This window comes from Pelodiscus sinensis, chromosome 1 (genome assembly GCF_052426305.1).
Source record: "Pelodiscus sinensis isolate ZL-2025 chromosome 1, ASM5242630v1, whole genome shotgun sequence".
Classification (NCBI taxonomy): Eukaryota; Metazoa; Chordata; order Testudines; family Trionychidae; genus Pelodiscus; species Pelodiscus sinensis.
The window spans coordinates 120,469,594-120,495,258 of NC_143052.1; the positions used below are offsets into that span (position 1 = coordinate 120,469,594).

Sequence of the window (25,665 nt, forward strand, 5' to 3'; positions counted from 1 at the left end):
AAGTGGGCTGGACTCCCGTTCACTTGGGAAATTAGACTTTTCCCTCATAAGCCTACGTCTTGTATGCTATAGATCCTTTTTGCTGGTACAGGATGCTGAAGGGGCACACTAGCTATTTACCTATTATATTATAGCTACTGTCCAAGACACTCTTAAAATTAAACTTAAGAGCTGCTGTTCTCTTCCTCTTCCCCATGCACCATGAAAATCACTCTTAACAAGACAGCCTGTTGTATACGTACTATAAAAAAAAAATCTGGTGGGATGCATGATGTTACCCAGAGTGATGTGGAGATCCAGTTTAATAGTGTTGTTAGTCTTGGTCACATTCACTTTAAAGCAAATGTCTGACCTAGACACCCAGAGATGAGCAATAAAAGGCCATGCAAACCCCCTAAAATTCCAAATTAACTACTGATCATTGGGATTTAAAAGTATTCTCGTAGAATTAAATGCTAAACTAAGGTAGCTGTAAAATATATTTGCTGTGGTGGTGGTGGTGGCGGTGGTCCAAGGAACTGACTTCTTAAAATGAAGTTTGTGTGTCAGTCAAGTGCTTCAGGTTTGGGACCGGACCAGACTAGTCTGTCACCCAAGTGCAACAAAGTAAACTGAGAATAATTTGGCCCTTAATGATGAAACACAGTGTTTTGGGATTTTTTTTTTATATTGGTCACTGAAGCTACTGTGAAAAAGCCTTTCTGCTCTAAGATCTGCTGGACTCTTGGTTGTGGTATAGTGTTGCTATCAGTAAGAATTAAAAAATGGAGGCTTGAATGTAAATGTTCATTAACAGCATAGAATACAACCCAAACAAAATGCTTTTATGATAATTGTCATGCTCTTAGAAGCAACACCGCTGCAGCTCAGCTTTTTCTAACGTTTTCTAAATCTCTGGAAGGGATTATAGGAAGCAAGGCAGTGAAAGTGGTGGATGGAACAAATGGCAGGAAAAACCAAGTGACTTTGTTAAATTGTCACTTATCTTTTCTAAAGTGAACTGACACACAGTGGTAGGAAGTAGGAAAAATCTGGCATGGTGCCATTTCTTTGAAGCAACACACTTTTATTCCCAAGACCTTCACACCTTGATTTTAAAGTCAGGATTATGGGCTGAGGGGGAGGGTTGTAACAAATACAGATGTGAACAGATTTCCCCCCAAATTACTACTACTACTACAAAAACATAATTGCCCCCCAGTAGTAACAGTATTAAAACACACTATACATCTGGAGTTGGCGGCAGGGGGAGATGCAAACTTTTTAAAATAACCATATGTTTACTGAAATGAACATATTTCCACTAGTTCTAGATGCATCTAAAAGAATTTGATTCTGATCTGACAAATATTATAAACTAGAAAACTTACCTGGTGTTGCACATGTCCTGCAGGGCAGGGGGCTGTCTGTGTGTGCGTGAGGGAGTTGTCATGGCAGGTAGTGTGTGGGGAGTGTGTGCACAAGTCAGGGTAGGAGTCTGGGGGAGGGGGTGGGCGGGCTCACTGGGGCCACCCAAGGCAGCGAGGACAGCACTGCATCTGCCAGCATCTTTGGGGATGGAGTGAGGATTGCGGTGCCTGACCCACAGTACCCAGCCCTGGCTCCTCCTGAGTGAAGGGGCCAATGTGGTTCCTGGTCCTGGCAGCCAGTGGGGCTTCTGCAAGGGGGCAAGACTGAGGCTACACTGGCCGGTCCTGGAGGGTGCTCCCAGTGGCACACTGCTATCTTTCTCTGCCCCTCCCCCTATGATCTGGCACTGCAGCAGAGGGCTGGAGAGGAGAGGTTTGGGGCAGAGGGGCCACTATACCAATGGCTGGCAATATGGAGAGCCTGGTCACTCTTTTTTCCTGGTGCAGCTCTCCCCCCCCCCCCCCCTCCCCCGCCCCCGTGGTCATTGTGGTGTATAAATGGCCCTCCTATCAGACCCCCCTTGTTATGGAAAACAATCTGATTTCAGACATACCCCATTCTCCTGGCACAACCAAACCCGGCCCTTGCTTTGAGTAAGAGGAAGCTGTAGGTGGAATCTGGTGGTCCTAGCTTTTTACCATTTAGGAGGAGTTCTTGAACAGACACAAACTTTCAAGTATAGAGTAGATTTGCTTCACAAAAGCAGTGGTGTGCTATTCCAAGCTTAAATGCTAAAACTCTTTAATATTTCTTTTGTTAAGGATAGTGATGCTTGTCCTTTGACATCGGATAACACAGGCTTGTCCAGGTCAGTTTCTGTGGATGCATTTAATTCTTAAATACATTTACCCAGGCCCAACAGACCATGAGTGTCTGAAAGTATTTTTCTGTTTTGGCAGTGAACCTTCAACATCATCCCAAGAAGAAGCTATTACATCCTCTTCGGAGAGCCTCTTGTCAACTGGTAAATCCTTAAATGAAAGCGCATTGATCTGTGCATTTGTTTGAGAGGTCAACTAAGATGCCCTTGAGTATATGCAGCAATTGAGGAGTAATGTGCATGCCTTCTCTTGCTGCCTATTGCAGAATTGCTTCCTGGGGAGACACACTTGTGTGAGGCTTCTTGGGCAAAAGATGAAGACACACCAGCCACTTTAGCCGTGAAGAAACCGGATGATAAGGATCTGGATGATGATGTATCAGGTATTGTAATGGGGAAACTGCTTGCTTCCAGCCTATCTCTTTGAAGTGAGGAAGTTGAGTAAGAGTTTTGCACAAATGTCGAAGTAGACGATATGTGGAGAATAATAACTTTTGGCCTGCAGCTGCTTCCAGATCTCACTGGGACTCTGCCCAAGTGGAGGCCATTGCCAGGGCAGAGGCCATTGCAGGATTAGGGCTTAAGACGCTACAAGAAAGGGCACCAAGAATGAATTGGTCAAAGTGATTTCCAGCCCTGGCCGGAGAGGAGATGGGCCCTGCTCACAAGCATTACACATCCTGCAGCTCTTCAGAATCTCTTTCATTTGTTCAAAATTGTAAAGTATTATCACATGATTAATGTAAGGGAATCTGTCAATCCGCTGCCAAACCTGAGGAGAATGGGGTTGGGGGAGGGGACAGTGCATGAAGGGTTCAGACACTTCCCCCTGACCACGTCTTTTCAAAATCTTTCTTTATCTGACCATAGATTTTAATAGAGCTGAAGGAGAAGTGAATTCTCATTAAAGCAGGTCAAGCAGCATTCGTCTCCCCTCTTCCCAAATGTATTTCCTTCACTTTATAAAACAGAAGGTCCTACTTTTCTCTGAGTGCATGCAACCCTAAATTAAGGAAAATTGTGTGTATGCAGACCATATGCTTAATAAAAGCGGAGTTAGAGTACACGGCACAGAATAGCAGAGTGTGTTAAATATTATTTGTAATTTGAAAAGCTTGTCTAGAATATGCTAATTTAGTTGGTAATTAACTCCAGAGATATCCTTTTTCTGAATGTTCATCTTCCTTTGGACTGGGTTCTGAAGTCTAAGTCTAGAGTTCAGGCATTTGTTTCTTCATGAGTATTCTTTCTAATTACCTTCATAAATGTATGTGGTTTTTTTTTTTTTTGTGGGGGGGGGAGGGGGAGAAGAAAGAGACCAGCTTGGCTTCAGAAAGTAGCACTGCTATAAAGTTCACTTGGCTGGCTTATCAATGACTCATAGGAGAGATGACACACAATTTAAAGCATTGAGCCAGTGTGAGGTAGGACAGTAGAGCTGTGCTCATAGCATAGCTCCTACGAGTGCTAGTTGAAATCTCAATATCCAGTTTGTCTTGCATCTTACCATTGTACCAGGCTGCCAGTACTCCACTTGTGTCTAAGGCATCCCTAGACTACTTATACAGAATGTCTTTCCAATATGAATAGAGACTGAAGGTTATTGGTGGATCACTCCTGTCGCTTTCAATAGCGGTAAACCTATCTAGTGCGCCTAAAACCTATCTAGCGGTAAAACCTATCTAGTTGAAAGAATAAGGTAGGATTTGTAAGATTGACTTGTTTTGGTGACTGGTTTGTTACTAGTGTGTGTTCAGTGTAAAAGAGAAAATTCCAAAAGTCAACACTATTGGCTGTTGTGTCTCTGGTTTGTATTAAAAGACTGGTGTGTTGTTAATTTGGCTAAGAGATACACTGCGGCCAGAGTTGCTGCTGCAGGAGAAACTAACTTTTGGAATTGCCTAATCTTTTGCGTGCGTGGCTATGCAAACTTAGTATTGCATTAGGTCTAGCTTCCTGAATCCTATTTGAATGTTTGAAAATTCAGCAGCCTCACCCCAGAGGCATGTAACGTCTTAAAAGCTAGAGATGATTGGTGGTGGCACTTACAGTGGTGTATGATGTTTAGACTGGAATTCGTTTGCTGGCCTCACTAGTTTGTTGCCCTTTGACCTGCAGCTCTCAGTCCTTGGAGTTCAATAGTCTGCCCTCACTGCTAAGTTTATATGTTCTAGCACTACAGCTTACTTCAGACACCAAAGTGCCTACTGGACAAGGGTGCAGGGTCTTCAGACACTCTAGCTTGTCAAAGAAAGACCTAGCAAATGTGTTGTAACATGAAGGAACATTCAAGCTTCTATAACGAGGAGTCCTGTAGCACCTTAGAGACTAACAGCTATATAGAGTGTCATGAGCAAACCCCGCTCCCTTAGGCCTTTAAGTGACAGTAACAGAATCATATCGGTCATGCTTCCTCCCACACATCCTGGAATGCTAAGCAGAGCACCAATTTCCAACACCCTTTAGCCTCCTTCATGGGAGATCAGAAATAAGTCTGTGCTCTTATAACCCTAAACTGATTTTTTTCCACTTTAGAGCCCTCCTGCCCCATCCCCCGACACACACACACACACAGACACACACACACAATCAAATAGTCAAAGCATAGCAAGCTTCAGCCCAAAGAAGCTGTTTTGGCAAACTGAATGTATAGGAGCTGTCTTGAAACCTCAAAGCAGCTGCAACCAGCATGACTGATCAATACAAAGCTGTAGCCTTTTGGGTTGTGATGCTTTGATTCAAGAAATGGCCCTACCGGTGCTGCCTCTATTCTACGACACTCTATGCCACTGGTTTTTAAAGGCCTCTTTCTTCGTTGTATTTGCTTGTGGGAATGCCTGCAAGAGGCTTTATGGGAGAGCAGTGGTGGTTTCTGCTTTAGAAATCTAGTTAATGGGTAACATTTGTTCATCTTTGAAATCTTTACATCCATTTTTTTCCGGCATCTCTAGGTACTGATCTGACTAACAAAAGGGATTTTTGCCCCATCATGGAACATCATAAAACTACACCTGACACAGAACTAAAGCTAGAGCCGGTAAGAGCTTGGCTAGCTTGCTAAAGTTCTAGGAATGCTGCCAGGTGCAGCCCATTCTCCTTTGCCATAAGAGAAGGCAGGGAATGCTGAAGTGACGTTTGGGGTGACCAGCAGAACAATGCTAGAGAAACAGGTGGCTCAGCACGCCCAAGCCCCAGCTCTCCCCGGGCTAAGAATCCTAGTAAGAATAAAAGGGGTAAACACCACTGGGTTTGGGCTCCCTGCCCACATACTGCACCACTAGTCCTTTGGCCGGTGTCACTTGGATGCCAAGGCAGCTATGCTGATTCACGTGCACTGAGGCTCCAGTCCAGTGATTCCCTTCATGGGTTCAGGCCAGATGAGACAAGGTTGGGTTTGGGTCCCCCCTCTTCATTCTGGGCTACTGGTAAATTCTCTCCATCTCCTAATATAGCATAGTAACTAGAATGCGTAACAAGTTCTAGATAATGGCACTTCATGAGTTGTTTCCAAGGTAACTTGGGCTTTCATTGGAGAAGGCTCAACTGCTCTACAGAGGGGAAGTTCTGTACGTGAGGGTGGCACCCGTAGCAGCAGTATAAAGTATCTAATTAGTCCTACCGTGGGTGAATGGGAGCTAGAGTACCTCCATCCTAGCTGGGCATCTTGTAAGGTACTTGTGGCCGTTCACTTTGTATAATTACTCTCTTAAACACATTTAGGAGATCAATGGGGAAATGAAAGCTTCTAAACAGCAGACTGGACAAGGGTCTGCTATAGTTTCTGATAAAAAAGGTAAGGTGCCCTCACTGAAATCCACTTCATGTAACATGTTAATGAGCATGCTTGGGTAGTGTTCCAGTAGAACACTTTGATCTTAAACCTCAGAACATGTATGTTCTTAGCCCTAATTTCTGTGTGTTTGCTGGACAACCAAACTGTTGCTTGTATATGGCATAGATCATCTTATCACTTAACTAAGATGGAGGAAAAACTGAAGTGTGTGCATGTGTGTAATGCAACAAACCCTCTGAAACCGGATGAGGACACATTTTTTCAGTGTAAGAAAATAAAATTGTAACTTTCAGCTGGGTGTGAAGATAAGCAGGTCATGTTGGTAACAGGAATGATAGTGCACTCTGATACCGTGGTGACAGGAACATCCTAGCTTCCTACCAGGGTTCGGGCAACTGCCAACACGCTGGATTAATGTTAGTATAAAGACATGATGAATTGCACATCGTGGGTTTTGGTGGGTTTTTTCACCTTGTATGAGGTGCCTGCTTATACTCTTTCCCCTCTCTAAAACTAATGTGGGGGGGGGGGGGGGGGGGGGGTTTTTTGGTTTTTTGTTATGTTAAACTTTAAAGTGTTTACCCTACAAGCTGTTACCCTACAAAAACATGCTCTTCATCCACCTCCTGCCAGCACTGGTCTAATCCAGCTATATTGTCCATTGAACAGGAAGGACTTTAAGGGGTATCAAAATGGGCCAAGTTTTTACTATACCCAATGATATCCTAATGCTAGCTATGATACTTGCCATCTCCATTCCAGTAGGAATATTAAGCAGCTTCTGACACCACCCAAGCCTTTGTTCGAGTTCAAAGAATTTAAAAGCTGTCTGGCTTTCCTTTTTAGAGGTGCTTTACTTCTAGCCAGGGCTGTTCCCATGTGCTGACTCTTACTGAACTATTAATAATGAATCTTGGATGGCTTCTACAATGCTAATCATCTTGAAGTAGAGGGTTAAGGGAAGGAGGTTGCAGTGAGGACCAAAACCAAACATCCAGCTACTACAAACTCAGATCTGGACATTGAGGTTCAGGCCACAAACTGATCAACAAGGAAGCCTCTTTGGGGGCTTGGATAATGGAAGGTGTTGTTAACAAACTGCCTTGCTGAATTTTAACTGAGTTCTAATGTGCACTGATTCTATTTCTGTTTCCAGACAATAGTTAAAGAATCGTAATCCAATTTTTCCCCTCTTCTGACTGAACTTTTAAGTCTTTCATAAACTTTAAGGGGAGTTTATTCCTCAAACTAGCAACTAAAATTTTTGTTTTGTCTCTAATTATCAGTGGGAGAAGAATTCCCTGTGACTGGCCTTAAAATGACTAAAACCAAACAAAATGACAAGTATGTATCCCGTGTAATCAGATACCCACTTGCATTAACTTAACATTATGTACTGCTTATGTAGCTATTTATTTTCCTCCTACAGCATTTCTTCTAACGAGAAAGAGGTGGAGGTGAGTCTTGACTACTCCATATTCTGAAATATTTCAGAATGAAGAACTTTTTTCCCTAAAGGTCCTTTCTGAAATTCAGGTAAAGCATTTTTCAAGGTAGTTACACAGCAGGGCTAACGCCAAAATAAGCTAAGCAACTTGAGGTACATCAATTACGAAGCTTAAATTGAAATAGTGCCAAAAGCCAAAATAAGCTGTCTACACAGCAGGGAGTCCAAGAAAGGGCACTCCTTCCTCCAGCTTCCTTTACTCTTCATAAAATAAGGGTTACAGGAGTCTGAGTAAGAAGTCCTCGAGCTCGACGTTATTCTGACGTTGTCGAAGTTACTGCTTGTAGTGTAGACGTGGACTATGTTCTTTTGGAATAATGTCAGTTATTTAAAAATAACACTGCTGTGTAGACGTACCCTAAATGGGCATTACATACACAAATGAGGCAGCTCAAATGACCGTTCTCCCTTCCCTGAATGTAACAAACTCCCATGTAATACTTGGCGTGGGTAAATATTTCCATGCCAGTAGTGTTTATCAGACTTTTATGTACAACTGAAGCCCCCATGTCATTCAGAGAATGAAGCTGAAATCTGCTGATCAGAAAATGCTCATTTGATAGCAGAGGAAGAAGGCTATAAACACGAATACACCGCTATACATAAAATCTTGGGTTTGAATTTTCTCTACGGGTGTCATTGTGTGTGGGGAGGGAGAGTTTTGGCCTGGGTACAAGCTTCAACCCAACAGAATATGCTACCAAAATTATTGTTGCCTTCCCCAAACAGGATGAACTGATGTGGACGTGGGGGAAGAATTTGCCAACAGAATAGCTATGAACTCCCTAACAATAGATATGAGAAGACTTGCAAAATGGGGGAGGGGTTAATTCAAAGCCTCTTGAGTCGGGTTCAGAACTGGCGGCATCTCCTATGATGACTCCAGTCATTCCTAGCTTTGCAGTCTCTTAGGTGACACTTTTGAACAGACTTCTGTGTTGTCTGCTCCATCACGATTTTTTTTCTCTCTTCCCCTATAATAGGCGGAGTTTCTCAGATTGTCTCTGGGCTTTAAATGCGACTTGTTCACCTTGGATAAGCGAGTGAGGCTTGAAGAAAGGTCCCGAGACTTGGCTGAAGAAAACTTGAAAAAGGAGATTGTGAATGGGATGAAACTGCTGGAGGTTAGCCATGAATGAGATTGGAAAAAGGGAGGAACAATCCATAGCTTGACAATCCACTTAATCTTAGAAATAGGGATCTGAAAGAAACCTAAAGAGGTCTTCAAGTCCAAGAAGCAGGACCAAGTACCCCTAAGCTGTCCCTGATAGGTGCCTGCTTAACCTGTTCTTAAAAACCTCCAGTGATGATGATGATGATGATCCCACAAGTTTCCTTGGAAGCCTTTTCCATGTTTAACTGTCCTTAAGTGTTGCCTAGTAGCTAACCTACATTTTTCTTGCTGCAAATGAAGCTTATTACTACATGTCCTTTCAGGGTAGGACATGGAGAATAATTGATCAGGCCTCTTCATAATAGCCTGTCACTTTTCAAATACACTTATTTGGCTTCTCTTTCCCCTTAGTCTCTTTTGAAAAATGACTAAATATGGCCAATCTTTGCATTTTTCCCTAAATAGCGCAAGTTTTTCTTAACCCTTTTCTTAACACTTCTGTTGCTTTCCTCTGGGGCCTCTTCAGTGTGTCTATCTTTCCTAAATTGCAGTGCCTAGGACTGGACACAACTACTCTTGAGGCCTTACCAATGCTGAGCAGAGTGGGACAATTGAGTCCCTTGCTATACATAAACATCCCAGTTAATATAGCCCAGAATGTTAGGGTGTGTGTGTGTGTTTTGTGTTGCTTTGTGTGGGTGTGGTTTTTTTTGCAACAGCATCACATGGTTGCCAATTTAAATTTGTGCTAAGCAAATTGCGTATCTTATTTTGATTTTATTTCAAAATAGGTTATTTTGAAATTCGGCATGTCTACATAGTGCCAAATTTCAAAATAAAGCACTATTTCAAGACATCCCTTATTCCTCATGAAACAAGGCTTACAGGAATACTGAAATAGCGCGTCCATCATTTCAAAAATTATTTTGAAATAGTGGACATGTTCCTTGGACGTGGGACCTGAGGTATCCCAAAATAGCCTTGCAGTCTAGACGTACCCTCTCAAGGGTAATGTTTTATGAATGTGTCCTGAATTTCATGCTGTCTTCTGACCAGTTTTCCTATTTGTCCGGGTCACTTTGAATTTTGATCCTGTTCTCCCAAATTACTTGCGACCCCTCTCCAGCGTGGTGTTATCCACAGACTTTACCATTCACTCCCTTGTAACTAATAAAAATATGTATTGCATCCTCCCAGTTTAAATGCAAACCAGAACTACTGAATGCAGCCTTTTATCCACTTGCACACCCAGCTTACAGTAACTTCATGCAGGCTGTGGTACACTAGAGAGCTTTCATCACCATTGTAAACTCTCTAAGGTCTCAGGTCTATGCTGACGGAGGAGAGCTTTTCCATTAATCCAACCCCAATAGTGGCAGTATCCGATCTCTTGATAAAGTAGTGCTATCTGCCCCCCCCCCCCCCCGGGCACTTAGGTTGGTGTAACAAGTTACACCAACCTAAGTAGGAGTGTACACAAAGTCTTTAGCTGGAATTTTATATGATCAAATCCAAAATAGAAATTCTAGTCAAATGTTTCTGTTCAGCGTTGAGGTTCTGACTAATTTTTTTTAAAATGTCTCTTACACACATGAACGAGCTTTTCATATAGTAACAACTAGGAAATTCTATTGTTCCGAGAGCTCTCATGATGAGCAGATAAAACCATAAGGTAAATGTCACAGTTACAGTGCTTATCTAATGTCAATCAGCATAATTCCTTTGTTTTTTCCAGTGGTGCTGTATTTAGTTACGGCAACTGAGTATCTAGCCCTAGTGTATTTGCTTATGCAAACAGGTATGTCCAAGCAGAATCCCATTTAAGTGTGATCACTCCCTTTGAGTTAAGTCACCCCACAAGCTTCTAGAATGGCATCACACATATTTACTAATAATCTGCATGGTTGCTTCTCCCTCTTCTCCCCCCCCCCCCCCCCCATGAATTTTAGTCTCTAGCACCTTTGTGTGAAGACGATAACCAAGCACAGGAGATCATTAAGAAGCTGCAGAAAAGCTTGCAGTCCCTTAGTCAGTATGCTGCCAGAGTTGCTAGTAGAGCAGAGATGTTGGGAGCCATTAACCAGGTAATCTGATTCAATTACTACTCTTATATAAAAGTAAGGAAGCTTTGAGTCAGAGCTGCTTAAAAGATTCCACTTGTTTGTAACTAACTTAAATTGTGTGCTGTATAAAATATATTAGAACAATACTCTTAAAGCATGTGGGTGTTCTTTACACCCTATTCATGGACATATAAAGGTCAGAGAAAAGGAAGCTCCTGTACTGAAGACATGAGGTGAGATCATGGACAAGAGTGTTGTTGTGGTGCAAATGGATATGAAGAGTCGTAATTTAGAATATTACATTCTAAGCTTTCACTTAGTTGCTTGGAATTGGCTTTTACTCCAAGCATAATTCCATGCTCTGAAGAGCTAACTATTTTGACTTAGTATTGCATTTACTTTGCTAGGAGAGCCGGGTCAGTAAGGCTGTAGAAGTGATGATTCAACATGTGGAAAACTTGAAACGCATGTATACAAAAGAACATGCAGAACTTGAGGAGTTAAAACAGGTCCTGCTCCAAAATGAAAGATGCTTTAGCTCTTTTGGGGATCAAGGTAATTGCTAAATCTCAGCATATTTTCTTTTCATTTTCTAAATTATTGTAATCAGTTTAGCCCTTTCATGTGTATTTATAAATGCTGTGTTACCCCCTTAGATGGGAAGTGCTACATAAATGTTCTCTCTCGTGAGAGAGTTTTGTGATACTGAACTGTTAATGTTAATGTATAGCCACACACAAGCATATTGCTTGTCCTCGCTTTTCTGATTATTGGAAATATTTAAGAGCAACTATAGCTTCAGACTTGTAGGCATCTACACTTTCACCTTTGGAGGAGTAGGCCTCTTTTGAAGGTACTGTAGGATGATGGACTCCAATTTCGTAGGCAGTAACTTATAAATTGGATACTCATTTTAATGTACATATGGCCAGTCTTCAGAGGCCTGAGGTTGAGAAGCTCCAAATTCTCCAGACTTCAGTGGAACTTGGAGGTGCTCGATGCATTGAAAAGTCAAACACATTTCTTTAAAATTAAGAGATCCTAGTCTTAGTGGCACAATGCAGAAATCCTTGCAGAAGCTCTTTGGCCAAGAAGGAAGGAGTAAAAAGTGGCACCCAGGAGTGCTCCATCCTTCAAGATCAAAGATTTAACTTGGTAAGGGTAACAGCTCTTAACCAGGCATTGGTAATGAGACCAGCAGAAGCGATCTCGTCTGTGTAGGGCAGGCAGTAATGTGAAGTGTTGGCTGCCTCCGCTAGTTTTGAGCGAATGGATACAAGAGTAGAAATTTCCAGTATGTATTGATAACTTTTAAAATGTCTCTTTAGAGAGACCCAATGGATGGGAGATCACCTCACTTGCCTTAGTCAGGGCTGCTGATACACTTTGCCGGGCCCTCGGCAAGATGGAAAGGGCCGGCTCCAGGGATGTGTCAGGGGCAGGGCATGACTGGAGGCTAGCTTCCTCCAGCCTTTCAGCACTGTCAAGGCTGTGGTGACTTTTTTTTTTTTTTTAAGGGCTCTGGCCATTGCTGCTGTAGTGGTGTCAGTGGCCAAGAGGCCCGAGCTCTCTTTAACTCACTGGGCCCCAAGGCAGCTGCCCCCTTTGCCTCCCTACCCACCTCATTGCTGGGCCTGCTTATAGCCATGTTGGTCCCAGAATATTAGACTTCCAACAACATTGATTTCTTGTTGACACTTGCTGCTTGGGTCTCTCCTGCACCCCCATCGATGTGCTTTAAATAGAACCCACAGATGGTCAGACCCCTTGGCTCTCTTCCTCCATGACAATCTTTAAAATCTACTTACAATACCATTCCTTCTTTACAGATGAATCTGCAAATAAAAAGCTTCCAAGTTCTCTCAATTTCAAGGTACTAATACCACAGAATATTTTTTGGGGGGGAGGTACACAAAGTTGTGTGTCTTGTACAGGGACTCCACTGGTGCTGGACATCCTCCTGAAATCTGTATCTGTTGGTCTCTCTAACTCCTAAACAAAAAAGCAAACTAACTTGATCCGATACATAACAGGTTAGATCAGAGGTCCCCCTGGGGCTTTCACCTGAAGTGTTCATCATACCACTGAGCCCACCTACCTGCCCTCTGGGGCACCCCAACACCTGACCTGCTGGACTAGAAGCTCTGAGCTCCTTCAGCCAAGGCAGAGTTGGGATGACAGCTTCCCAGCAGAGCAATACAGACACTGAACCAACTTAGTTCCAGGAGAACTCAGCCATGGGGGCTTGATAGCACCCAGGAACACCACCCTCAAAAGGGACCAAAACTCCAAATAAGTCTGTCTTTGTGTAAAAGTTTTACATACACACAGAGAGCCTTCTGAACCCTATCAACGAAAGGGAGAGATGCACAGCGGTGGCTCTCCCCACTTTTGTTTATTAGCCAGTATAAAAAGTAGGATTTAAGTGAAAACCTAAATCAAAGGAAATTACTAAGCCAAAATGGTACACTAAAACTTCTTACATGCAAATTCTTACCCTAACAACAGTAGTTTCTGTAACGTTTCACAAGTGAAGCAGCCTTCTAGCTTGAGCCTGATCCTTTCCCCTGTTCAGTCTTAGGTGTCTCCAGTAGGCATCTTGATAGGTGGGGGGAGGTGGAGGAATATCTCCAGGAGTCTAGCAACAACCCTATGGTTTGGTTTGCCACCTTTTTATCCCCTTTGCCCAAGGAAGGAATGCTTTGTGTTCAATTCGAACTTTTCTCACTTGGAGTGGAAAAGTACAAGATGAAAAATAGGTTCCAGCATCAGGTGACCTGGCCACATGTCTTGGCAGGACCAACCACAATCCAGGCTTACAGGAAATACAAGACTATTCAGAGGTGGTTGGTGTGAGTACCAAACATTGTTTCTGGAGTATCATTAATAACCCTCATTAGCACATCTAGATTTTGACCAGATTGACAGTTCATATACAAGAACAACATGCACAGAAATAGCAGATTGTCACATGCTGCATTTTGCTTAAAACATCTTTGAATTATGCATATTCATATCCATAAGTCAATTTTCATAATATATGGGGGAGAGGGGGCATGACAAGACATGCTAACTAACATTTCAATGGAAAAACTTAAAGGTATCAATGTGCTTCTGTAAGTGGGTCCAAAATCTCCCATGGAGATTGCTCAAGAACTATTGCTCTCATGAGGTCCTTGATAATGAAAACTTGAACATACAGAGTCAAGAGATACCTAAAAGCAGAGTGGCAAGTGAGCAACAGAATCCCTAATTGGTGTTTTTTAGTAGGTTAACTTAGACATCTTTGAATTTCAGAATGTGCTACAGCAGATACACATGCATGTTTCTAATCTGGAAAATAACCTGCATATAAATGTACAATTCCTTTTTTAAAAACTTAAAGTACTACACCTGGGTTATTACTGGGTATTGCTTTAGTGTGTTTAGTAAACATCAGCTTTTATAAATATATGCATCCATTAACATGCCTAAAACTAGTGGTTAATTTAGCCAATGCATGTTAGTTACAATAGCTCTTCTTTGTGTAGCCACAATCATCCCTACGAAGAGTCAGTATTGCAGCAGTGCCAAGGAATACTGGAAATGCTGGTTTTAGTTTGCAGCTGGTAAGTAACCGCTGTCAAGTGGTGACTATTTTTCATTCTCAAACTAGTCAGGTTTACTGCATTTGCATTTTTATCTTTTTTTTATAGGCCCAGTTGCATGGAACAGATGGAAAAGAAAGAAGTGACAAAAATAGACGGTCAAGCAGTTGGTAAGACTACTGGAGCTTTGTTTTAAAAACAGGCCTTAATTTTTTTTCTACTTGGGTTTACTACAGCCATCATGCTCTACTGGAGAAGCTTATGAAGCATCTTTTGGAAGTGATGCTATAGATACCTGAGTATAAGCCTTAAAGTTCAGCTTTTACAGCCAAACCTGAGTGTCCCCACAAGTGATCTGATCTTCAAATTCAAGAGGTTCAGAGCTCACATGTCCTTCAAATTCTCATGTCCTTGCAGTTGGAAAATCAGGTGCCTTCTACTTTGCTTAAATATTAATCTGGGAGTCAAACTTGAAAAATATTGAACAAAATCTTCATAGCCTACTGTAACACAAATGAGCATGCTCGTTTATCTCTCTTGAGCTGAAATTATTTTCTTCAGCTAAAGTGCTCAGATCACAGTACTTATTTTCATGTATTTACATTTTGGCAGGGGTCGACTGGGATCAAAACAACATGAGAAGCGTCCTTCATTGCAGCGATTCATTAGCACATATTCCTGGACAGAATCTGAGGAAGAACAGTTTGAAACAAAGTAGGTGTCGATTATTTAATCTCCAAGGTTTTAAGGTGGGCTTGCTTCCTGTCCTTGACCCCTTGTTGCATGTCTAAGCTGTTATAAACTGGCTTACTCTGTTTATATAAATGTCTACCTAATGTGTGTTGGTGAATGCTTCTCAGGAATGTTAAGTTCTAATGCTTGCTTGCTTGCTTGCAGAACCAAACAGGCAGAACCACCAATTGAAGAAATACGAGAAGAGAAAGCAAAGAAGCTAAGTGTTACTGAAAGGGGGAAAAATCCATCAAAATGGAGTCTAGGATCAGCGTAAGTTTCTCAAGTGCAAATATAAATTGCTGTAAGGGGAAGTGGTGGGCAGGCAGAGGACATATGAAGGAGAGTGATAATATTGACTTTATCGGTGATATCAGCCTCCAAAGTAGGCAGATAGCTTCAACTTAATAATTGAAGTACTGTTTTTGGTACTAATCAAGAAGAGAACAACTGCTCTTTACTAATCTCAGAAATTCATCTCAAGATGTGATCCACTGTGGTGCACTACCCCTTTCAAAATGAAAGGCTAAGTCAGGGCCTGTGGCCCATTTATTTGTGGCCCATGTGTGGGAGTTAAAACAAAGTAGTCAATATAATGGTCTTCCGTTGATATGCGTTTTAGTAGTTAAATTCCTAGGCTATCATTGCTCATTAAAAGTGCTGTCATATGGGTGGAAATCTGGTAAATATTGCATTTTATTTCTATCAGCAGAACTGACTTAAATGGGGCCTGTGTTGTGTAGTCTTGCCTTAATCTTTCTATTCATGCCCGTCAGTGTGTGAGAAGCTATTTGCATATATATTTGCAACCACACTTAAGTTGTGGCCCTCAGCATGCGTGTGAGTATCATTGTGGCCCCCGGGGCTTCCAAAGTTGAGTAGCCCTGGTCTAGGTATTATGGTTGGCAGGGCCATCTGGCCTTTGTAAGGGTATGTCTACACAGCAACACTATTTCAAAATAACTAGGTCCACATCTACACAGCAGGCTGTTCTTTGGAAATAGTGTCAAAATACTGTCAAGCTGGGGGACTTCTTACTCTGACTCTTGTAACCCTCATTGTACAAGGAGGAAGAGTGCTCTATTTTGAAATAAGTGCTGTGTAAATGCTCCCAATTTGAAAATAAGCTACGCACTTGATGTAGCTCAATTTGCATAGCTTATTTCGAGGTAAGCCCTCCTGTGTAGACACTCCCTAAATGTCCAATGACTTTCTCTGTACAATATATATATATATTACACGTTCTCATTAAAAAAGCTGACATTTTACAATGCCTACTAGGAGATTTAGCCCCACACTTTCCATTAATGTTAAGAAATCCCTTATTCAGAGTTTGTATAGCACACAAACTAATGTTTGTGTTCAAAGCTAAAGTGGCACCATTTAGAGCCTGCATTCTAAACCCAGACTATAACACCTCTTAGCTGGCTATTAATGAAGGCAAGTTTTGCCATTGTACTGTGTAACTAAATGTTCTGGATTACAGTCAATATATTTAAATGTGAGAGAAAAGCATGTCTGTCCTATGTGTGTGTCGTCTTCACAGCTGCAACAGGATGTCGTCATGGGCCTCTCATCTGAAGACTTCCTTCTCCAAAGCTAATAAAACTCTCTGGATTTCTCTTACCATCATCGTACTACTTGCTGCACTCACAAGCTTCCTCACAGGCCTGTCCCTCCAAAGACCTGCAGATGCTGCTCCTGTGGGAACTGGAGATTCCTGGAAATCACTACAACAACTGCTGTGGCCATATACTAAACTTCAACACAATGGCCCACCACCTGTGTAACACAATCTGTATTTTAGTTTGTAAAGTCTTCCCCTCCCCAACCCTGGACTTCCTGTTTTGTGTGTGTGTGTGTGTGTGTGTGTGTGTGTACAGCTCAAGTGTAGAATTACTTATGCTACCTTTCTAATATGATTTGAGAGTTAATTTAAAACCATTTGTTTTGAAGTTTTATCATTGAAAGTTGTTAAATATCGTCTAAAAAAATTATGAAGCCCAATCTGGAAATACAAATGCAAATTCCCCCTCTGACAACTAAAGACTGTCTTAATCCTGTTAAAGATTCAAAGAAAGATTTGTAATAAGTCTAAATGTGCAGGTACTAAGGAAAAGAATTTTATTTACAAAAGCAAACTTTTATGCATTTTAGGCATCTGTGTCATTTCAGTGTCAAATCAAGACTAATGTAATTTTATTGATACACAATAAAGAGAATTGAAAATTGTCTCAAGAGTATGTTAACACTCTAGTAGCAATGAGCAGTTGGTATACAGCATCGATAAATAGGCAACTAGTTTTCTTTACTTTTTCAAGTGCTTCTTCACTGGCAAAATCCTTGATCAGGTGGTAGAGAGTAGAATGAAATTCAGTATTGCTTGCTAGCTCTTCTGAGAAGGCTTCACTACTTTCATTGATTTTGAGTCTTTGTGCTCGCTGGCCATTAAACATGTAAAGGGACCAGTCTTCCTCAGTAACAGTATCTGTTTTAAGGTGTTCACTCACCTACACCAGAATGGAAGAATAAATGTAACATATTACCACCTTTTCTATAAAAATAGTTAATGGAGTGAAGATTGATAGCTTGGAATGTTGATCCAGATTTCATTCCCTGCTGAAGTCTCTGCAAGAACTCTGGATCTAGCCTGAAGTGTCTGAGTCTGTAATTCAGGCCCTCAAATCCCCCCCCCCCCCCCACACACACACACACACACTTCTACTGACTTTTAAAATCCCCATGGTGCCTAAAAATTCCACTGGACCTTTGCACCACCCACTTAAACCTAATGCTGAGTACCTGACTTAAGAAGCATCTAGTCTGAGGCCAGATCTACACTAAAGGTGAAGGTCAAATCCAACACAACTCCAGCTCTGTTAATTAACTTGAGTCAATGTACATTAGTTTGAGGTTTTCCTGCTATCTTCACAGCAGGAGGCCAATAGGAGCACCAGGTGCTGGTGCGAGGCACCTCTCAGTTCAACTTAGCAAGTGTTAACTAGACTCACTAAATCAAACTCTGGAAGATTGATCAGACTCTGGCAGTGGCTATCTGTTTTTAAGGCTATGTCTACACTGCAGGCTTTTTGCGGAAGAGATCTTCTGCAAAAACTTCTTGCGCAAGAGTGTATCTAAAGCGCACTGCACAAGTCCAGACTGCATGGACGTGCTCTCAAAAGAAAGCTCTGATTGCTATTCATAGAATAGCCACCTGAGATTTTTCCAATTGGCTCTTTTTGCAAAAAAACTCTTGTTGCCCATCCCCACACACCTTTTTGTGCAAGAACGAGTTATTCCTCATAGAAAAAGGAACACCTACATGCAAAAACCCTCTGTTCTTTTGGTTTACTGTAAACTTACTTGTGCAAAAACACACTTGAACTACAAACACTCTGCAGGTTTTTGTACAAAACCCCTGTAGTGTAGGTGTAGCCTAAGTGAACACATGGCCTGAGCTCCTGTGTTTTATCAGAGGATTCAATATGGTAGCCTTGTTACTCAATGCCTTCTGAATCTGGCCCTGTGCTGAAGGTGGTATGTAGTCCAACTCTGCATGAGTTAGACTGCTTCAGCAGGAGGTAGAAAACCTGGATTTCAGTTCTCTTCTCTCTCCCTTCACTCCTCCCTTTCTCTGGGGAGAGGAGCAGGGCTGTAAATTGGGACTTGTACATCCTGGTGAATGCTTTTCCCTACCATTTTTTGGCTGTCACCAGCCCACCATGATCCTTTGAGAGATGGCTGACTAGGTTTAGGCACCTGGAGACAGGTTGTGAATTAAGTGGTGACTGACCCATTCCTTCCACCCTCCCTTCCACATCCCTATTTTCAGCATTTTACATTGGCTAATTTAGATGGTTCCCTACTCAGCTTCTTGACTTATGGGTCTTGTTCTTAGGTCCCTAGCTACCCCATGAGAGCCAACAGGGATCTTGCCTATGTAACTATTTGTCCAAACACACTGAGCCAAATAACTCATTTCAGGGTTAGCACCTTACCTCTAATAGTTATTTTGAACAGATGATCATTATAGTATTCGTATGATTACACAGAAGATACTTGAACCATAGCTGTTCTTTGAAATGTGATGCAGGCTGTGGTGCTTTCTTGTGAATGAAGCATTTATTTATCCATCATCAAATGCAAGGAAAGGATGGGAATGTTGTACAGCCTCTTTCTATTTACTAATAACACTCAGCTACTAATTCTGTAAGATGGAGGGTAGTGCAAAACAGTTACTCAACCCTGATAGGAGGGTATTGTGTACATTAACTTGTAGAAATGTTTGTGTGTGATTGCCCATATCCCCATATGCAATAGGAAACTAGCAATGTATGAACTGTAATAGCAATCTTCCTGCAGCCATTGGCTGTGACTGGATCTACCCTACATACCTGCCAAAAGCGCACTCTGGTAGCGGGGAACACAAAATAAGTGAGGCAAGCTTTCTCTTCTACAAAGAAGGGGATCTGACACTTGAGGTCTGCAAGAGAGGAGCACTGTGGTCTCCTCGGGAAAGGAAGGCTCAGATTACAGCTGGCCAACTCATAAAACCATCGCCTACCTAACAAGTGATGGAGGACCCTGCCTACCTGCAGTTGAATGCAAATTTTTTGTATTTAGCATAGTCCTGAGCTACATGGTCTTTCTGGCTCTATAGCTACTCTCTCATAATCAAGCTAGGTGTGTATGGTAGGTGACCTCTAAAGCAGAGTAACTGAAGACCCCAAAATATGCAATCTCAAATTGCCAAACAACTGTTACTTAGCAAAGATATAGGTGAGTTCACTAGGGGCCAGGCCTTAGAGCAGTGTTTCCCAAATAGTGCTCTGCGGAACCCCAGGGTTCCATGAAGTGAAAGTAAGGGTTCCGTGAGAACTCAATCATTGTCTCTCTCTGCCCCTCCTCTCCCCCCCACCGAGCTGGTCTTAAGGGCAGGCAAGCTGGTGTTTTTTGCTTGACAGTTTTTCTGCTTCTGGTTTTTTTTGGTCAACCAGTTTCCATCCTTTTTAAAGGGTTCCGTGGCCAAATAAAATTGAAAAGCGCTGCCGCAGAGAATCAGAGTGAAGTTTTACAAACTTCAGAGAACAGCTATGATTAAATTCTCAAACAATTCAAACTGCAACACCAGAGCCTTGCTCTGAGAAATGGCATATTTCTGAAAAGTTAGCAGTAATTCAATTTTGCTCATCTAATTGTATGTTACATTATTCCCAATTGCTCTTTTTAGACTTAGCTCAAAGAACCAACCTTAAATACTACTTGATCTTGACCAGATACCAGATTCCACTTGCTCCAACTGAAAGCAAAAGCAGATGCAACCAGTGCCATCTGTTGATAAGCTGTGATTTCTGCTAATGGAGTCTGTAACACAAAGGGTATAAATAAGAAAACACTCATCCACCAGAAAGAACCACCCCATTCTTATACCAGAACTATCATGCTGAAAGGCAAGTTCTGATCAACAGATAGTGGGTCAGATTCAGGTTCCTGCTCTCTTGGGTGGCACTGCAAGCTGTGATACCCAGGTACCTAAGCAGGGATTCTGGATGGTACGGATCCACCTTTGTGCCAAAAAAAAAGGGATATTTTTTATAAGAGTAGCTCACAGCTGTCTCACCTTCTTGTTCACACAGACGAACTTGTGAGAATAGTCTGAGGGGAAAATGTTCACTCCAGCCTTTTTCAAAGCCACTGTTAGGCTAACTGGAGATGTCCATCTTCCCGTCAAGTGCGAAAGCTGCTCACCCCCATCCACAATTACTGAAGACAACATACACTGATTACCCTGTTGTATAGAGCAATACAAACAAGTTTATTACTGATTAAAAGTACTTTGTACTTCAGGCCTTTTAAAAAAAAAATTCTCACAGGAGGCTAGGTCCCATAGTGACTACTTCATAAATACCGCCGGTGTATATACAGTCAGCTAACCCCCATACTCCAAGCACTACCAACCAACAGCAGCCAGGCCCAAAATTTCAAATGGGTGTATGCTCACAGTGAGTAGGAGGGATGTTTGCTATTGCCTAATCTGGTGGGTTTGCCACCTCTGCTTAGAATATGCTCAACCTAGAGGCTGCATCTAGACTGGCAAGTTTTTCCTGCTTTTGTGGAAAATCTTGCCAGCTGTTTACACTGGCTGCTTGAATTTCCGCAAGAACACTGACTATCTCATGTAAGATTGTCAGTGTTCTTGCAGAAATACTATGCTGCTCCCATTCGGGCAAAAGTCCTCTTGTGCAAATGCTTGTGCAAATGCGCAAGAGGGCCAGTGTAGACAACTTGGTATAGTTTTGTGCAAAAAAGCCCCGATCGCGAAAATGGGGATTGGGGCTTTCTTGCGCATAACCGTGTCTAGATTGGCATGGACACTTTTCTGCAAAAAGTGCTTTTGTGGTAAAGCGTCTGTGCCAATCTAGACGCTCTTTTCCGCAAATGCTTTCAACGGAAAAACTTTTCCGTTAAAAGCATTTGTGGCAAATCATGCCAGTCTAGACGTAGCCAGAGAGGTTAGGCTAAGTAATGTGGCAGCACACTGCCAGTATAGTGAGTCTTTATTCAGATTTTGAAGGTTTCCAGAAAGTAGATTTGTATATGTAAATCAGAGGAGGATAGTTTACAGCGCATGTAGCATTAAAATACCAGGTTAGTTGAGCTGATTAGCCTTTTAAGAGTCATACAACAGAGAAAAGAGAGAATTTGTCAAGAGCTCTACTTTGTAAGGTGCTATTGAATTAACTATGGGATAGTGGGAGCTTCAGCTTTCAAAATAGACCTCTGTTAGCCCCTTCTGGGCTAATTAATGTACTATAAGGCACCAGTTCTGTTCCCTATCCTGAAAGTGGGGTGGAGGTGGTTACCACACACACACTCACTCTCTCTCTCTCTCTCTCTATCTATCTTCCATTTTCTTACATTCTAGGTCAGCCTGCACTCTAAAATTAGTGCTCATAATGGCCTAAATTAGTATAAGCATCTGTATTGGAGTTTCACATACCAAGATGTTTGCTGTACCTTAATTTGCATTTGAACTTCTGCAAAGGCTGTAACAACAGTGAAAAGTAATTCATCTGTGCCAGTAGGTCTCAGTTCCCATGACTGGTATGGCATGTTCAGGTGAGCATCCTGAATCAGGGTGATTGTATAAAAAGCATCCATATCAAAAGAGATTTGTTTCTCTTTCATTTTGTACTTTATGTCATTGATACCATCAGTTCTCCATTGTTTGCCTATATATATATATAGCGAGAGAGAGAGAGAGAGAGAGAAGAGGGGGGAAAAGGGTTAGAGCTCCTGTTACTGGTGTTAGAATAATACATCACATTGATCTTAGGTCATGTGTCAATTGCAGGACTGAGGCCAGCATCCCCTTGGGACTGTTGAGTGATGTATAGCGAGTTGTGAAGGTATGGAAAAAATTACCACATTGCAGCCCTTCATTGTCCTGGATCAGAACATGAACCAGGAATGCTGCTGAATATTGGAAAAATTAAAATTCAGATCTGAATTCTAGAACTTGAACTTCAGAAACATTTATAGATTTCACATTTGTAGATAACAGCTGCCTAAAGATTTATAGTACCTGCAGAGTCCCATCTGGCAACCAGAGGTTCCTCAAAAAATATCACACTGTCAAGAAGTCTAAGAGTGACACCTATACGCGGATATGTAGCATCATTGGTTTCTTCTGATTCTGGAGGATAGGGATACATCTCCAAACCTAAATCAAGTAACTTTAATGGGGAATTGAAGAAAAAAGAAAATGTCATGAGAAAGAGCCAGAGGCTACTAAATTTTGTAATTCACTTTGATCCTCTGTAGAGTTCACTAAAATATAATCTAAAGAGGTAAATACTTAAAATAGTTGATAATTCACACATCTGTGAAACTTTGCAAGTAACAGCTTGCTTCTTCTGCATCTTCCATGTGAGGATCTCATAGGGCTTTTTACAAAGCTAGGAGTGGAATTTGGCCTGGTGTGAAAATCAGAGCAAGGCTTTCTGGAACACAAGACCTGCATTGGAGCTTCCTCCCACAAAAAGGGGAAGGGCCTCTGGATATACTGTATAACATACGCCACATGGACTAGTGAGATTTTAAATGGATTCAGTGGCCCCAAACATTGTTCAGCCACAAACAGAGGTGGCAGCTATTACTCCAGCCCATAAGTATGTTGCTCAAATACTGGCTGCACTGGGGGGCTGTGCTGTAGCTCGGCATGGTAGCACTGGATTAGGGATGGAGAATTATGCCTGTCAGTCCTTCAATGAACATTTATGCAGTTTATGTGAATTATGCCTATTAAAGAGTTCAGCATCACAAAAACCTGTGATGCGGAGAAATATTATCTCAAATGTTATAACTGGGAAAACTGAGGGATATTTCTAAAGGACCGTAACGTCTGCAACAGAGCCTGGAAATAAACTCAAAGATCCTTTATCATAGTCTTAGGTTGCATCTTTCTGGTTATAAAGTGCAGGAAGGATTTCCTTTCTTTTCACTTTAACATCTTTAAGAGCATTTTCAAACAGTCTTTTCAGCTGTTTGTGCTACCTTCATTATGTACCCCCGATTATTTGACTGTCAAAGGTACATAAAGTTTTGCAGGTACAACTGAGGACCACAATTTGAAAACTCAACTTTTCACCTCAGTGCACAAAGACTCAAAGGATAGAGCCGATTGTGTACTCTACATTAACAAATCTTCAGAATTGCAACAACTCTTCCCAGGGTAATCAGAACTAAAACACGATGTAATTCTGCTTCAGATCTTGACCTACTTCCACCATGGTCCAGCCGTTAATTTGTTTGGCCTGAGGTGGGAGCTTCAATGCATCAATAAGGTACACTCCACCCACTGGCGTGAACTGGTGCAAATCAACTACATTTTCATCAATTATCTCTTCTTCATTTTCATCAGTGGCCACTTCCAGTAATGCAATCTGAACTAAACAACAACCAAATGTCATGAATTAATCCAATGTCTGAGTAAAGTACCAAGATTTCAAATCTCAAATGCCTTTAGCGTCAATATATGTACTTAAATTGCAGAGTAGAAAGCCATAGCTCAGTGCCATCTTCTGGTGGTGCATGGCTCTTTAAAGGATTCACTGGAATGGGGAAAGTTAAAAGAACAAAAATGAATAGAAGGATTATTTATGGCTTTACCTAGGTTTTGAGGGCCTTTATAATTAGACCTATGGCTGGTGTGCTAGCTATGGAGTTCCTCTGTAACAAAGGCACTCTGTAGCTGCATTGACCTAACCCAGACTTAGTGAAATCACTATCTTCTCATATTTTTAGTCCTGAGATTTTCAAGAGAAGGCTGCATTTCTCCTAGTAGGCCCTGATTCTGTGACTTCAAGTGTTTGTTCAAACAGTCATCTCCAAAATCAAGGTCTTAGAGTAGCTCCACTATACTTAACAGTAGAATCTGGTCTGGACTCAGTGAGGTTTCAATGGTTATAACTAACAGGGAGAACTTGGCCTCCGTGTTATATAAAATCCTGCCGAGGTTATGGAAAATGCGTGTCACACAAACTTGAGTCCACAAACTGAAGAGAAGAAAAGAAAGATGCTTAATACAGTAAGGCTGTGTCTAGACTGCATCCCTTTTCCGTAAAAGGGATGCAAATAGACACATCGCAATTGCAAATGAAGCGGGGATTTAAATCCCCCCCACTTCATTTGCATAAACATGGCTGCTGCTTTTTTCCGGCTCGGGGCTTTGCCGGAAAAAAGCGCCAGTCTAGACGGGGATCTTTCAGAAAATAAAGTCTTTTCCGAAACATCCCTTATTCCTGATTTTAAGAGGATCCCCGCTTCATTTGCAATTGCAATGTGTCTAATTTGCATCTCTTTTATGGAAAAGGGATGCAGTCTAGACACAGCCTAAGGCTATGTCTACATTCGCGGCTTCCCGCCCACGTATGGCTGTTCTTGCGCAAGAATCCTCACAATCTCCACACTGCCCGCCTGTTCTTGCGCAAGAAAATTTACAGTACGGCGTGGTAAGAGAGGACGTCTTGCGCAAAAGCTACGCTCTTTTCTAACAGGTGTAAGCTCTCTTGTGCAGGCACTCTTGCACAAGAGGGCAGTGTGGACGCGCGGCAAAGGCTTCTTGCGCAAGAACTGGCCTCCAGGAAAACAACACAGGTGGCTTCTCTGATACTCCATATACACAATCAACACTCGCTGGTTCCCCCCAGCTGGCCTCTCAAAGGCACAGGCAGCCAGCCAAGCTGCGTGCCACATGCAGCCCTGGGAGCTGCCAGAGGGAGCGATGGCAGAAGCTCAGCCACAGGCAGCTCCCTTAAGCCCCACCCACCAGGAGCCACTCCTGAGCAACCAGTAGGCCCACAGGGGTACCAAACAGCAGGCTCCATGCTGGGGCACTGCTGAGATCCAGGCCCTCCTGGACCTCTGGGGCCAGGAGGCTGCCCTCCAGAACCCCAGGTCCAGGCGGCAGAATGCCGACATCTTCACCCGGATGGCGAAGGCACTGGCTGCACAGGGCCACCCAGCCCGGACCCGGGAACAGGTCCAGGCCAAGGTCAAATACCTGAGGCTCACCTACTTGCGGGCCAGTGAGAGTGGGGGTGGCGGACCCACTGCTTGCCCCCCACTACCACCGCCT

At 42.3% G+C, this 25,665-nt stretch overlaps 2 protein-coding genes across 9 annotated transcripts in view; one reads left to right on the forward strand and one right to left on the reverse strand.

Moving 5' to 3' along the window:
• The window catches only part of IRAG2 (inositol 1,4,5-triphosphate receptor associated 2), a 58,051-nt gene extending 40,793 nt beyond the window's left edge, over positions 1 to 17,258 (forward strand). For 4 of the 5 annotated variants that reach the window (XM_075898523.2, XM_075898556.2, XM_075898515.2 and 1 more), the window contains exons 25-40: positions 2,172 to 2,218; positions 2,310 to 2,374; positions 2,497 to 2,613; positions 5,182 to 5,267; positions 5,951 to 6,023; positions 7,310 to 7,367; positions 7,453 to 7,480; positions 8,514 to 8,654; positions 10,594 to 10,728; positions 11,115 to 11,262; positions 12,537 to 12,580; positions 14,238 to 14,315; positions 14,403 to 14,464; positions 14,907 to 15,008; positions 15,192 to 15,299; positions 16,573 to 17,258. In XM_075898523.2, the coding sequence (XP_075754638.2) occupies positions 2,172 to 2,218; positions 2,310 to 2,374; positions 2,497 to 2,613; positions 5,182 to 5,267; positions 5,951 to 6,023; positions 7,310 to 7,367; positions 7,453 to 7,480; positions 8,514 to 8,654; positions 10,594 to 10,728; positions 11,115 to 11,262; positions 12,537 to 12,580; positions 14,238 to 14,315; positions 14,403 to 14,464; positions 14,907 to 15,008; positions 15,192 to 15,299; positions 16,573 to 16,816 (1,536 nt within the window). In that variant the 3' untranslated portion in view covers positions 16,817 to 17,258. Of the gene's footprint in view, positions 1 to 2,171; positions 2,219 to 2,309; positions 2,375 to 2,496; positions 2,614 to 5,181; positions 5,268 to 5,950; positions 6,024 to 7,307; positions 7,368 to 7,452; positions 7,481 to 8,513; positions 8,655 to 10,593; positions 10,729 to 11,114; positions 11,263 to 12,536; positions 12,581 to 14,237; positions 14,316 to 14,402; positions 14,465 to 14,906; positions 15,009 to 15,191; positions 15,300 to 16,572 lie in introns of all 5 variants that reach the window. The other variant, XM_075898540.2, reaches the window with a different exon arrangement.
• DNAI7 (dynein axonemal intermediate chain 7) overlaps positions 17,137 to 25,665 on the reverse strand; it is a 45,714-nt gene continuing 37,185 nt past the window's right edge. For 3 of the 4 annotated variants that reach the window (XM_075898577.2, XM_075898563.2, XM_075898572.2), the window contains 6 exons: positions 23,810 to 23,976; positions 22,612 to 22,762; positions 22,044 to 22,258; positions 20,647 to 20,814; positions 20,277 to 20,390; positions 17,137 to 17,536 (listed from right to left, as the gene is read on the reverse strand). In XM_075898577.2, the coding sequence (XP_075754692.2) occupies positions 17,261 to 17,536; positions 20,277 to 20,390; positions 20,647 to 20,814; positions 22,044 to 22,258; positions 22,612 to 22,762; positions 23,810 to 23,976 (1,091 nt within the window). In that variant the 3' untranslated portion in view covers positions 17,137 to 17,260. The remainder of the gene's footprint in view (positions 17,537 to 20,276; positions 20,391 to 20,646; positions 20,815 to 22,043; positions 22,259 to 22,611; positions 22,763 to 23,809; positions 23,977 to 25,665) is intronic. The other variant, XM_075898598.2, reaches the window with a different exon arrangement.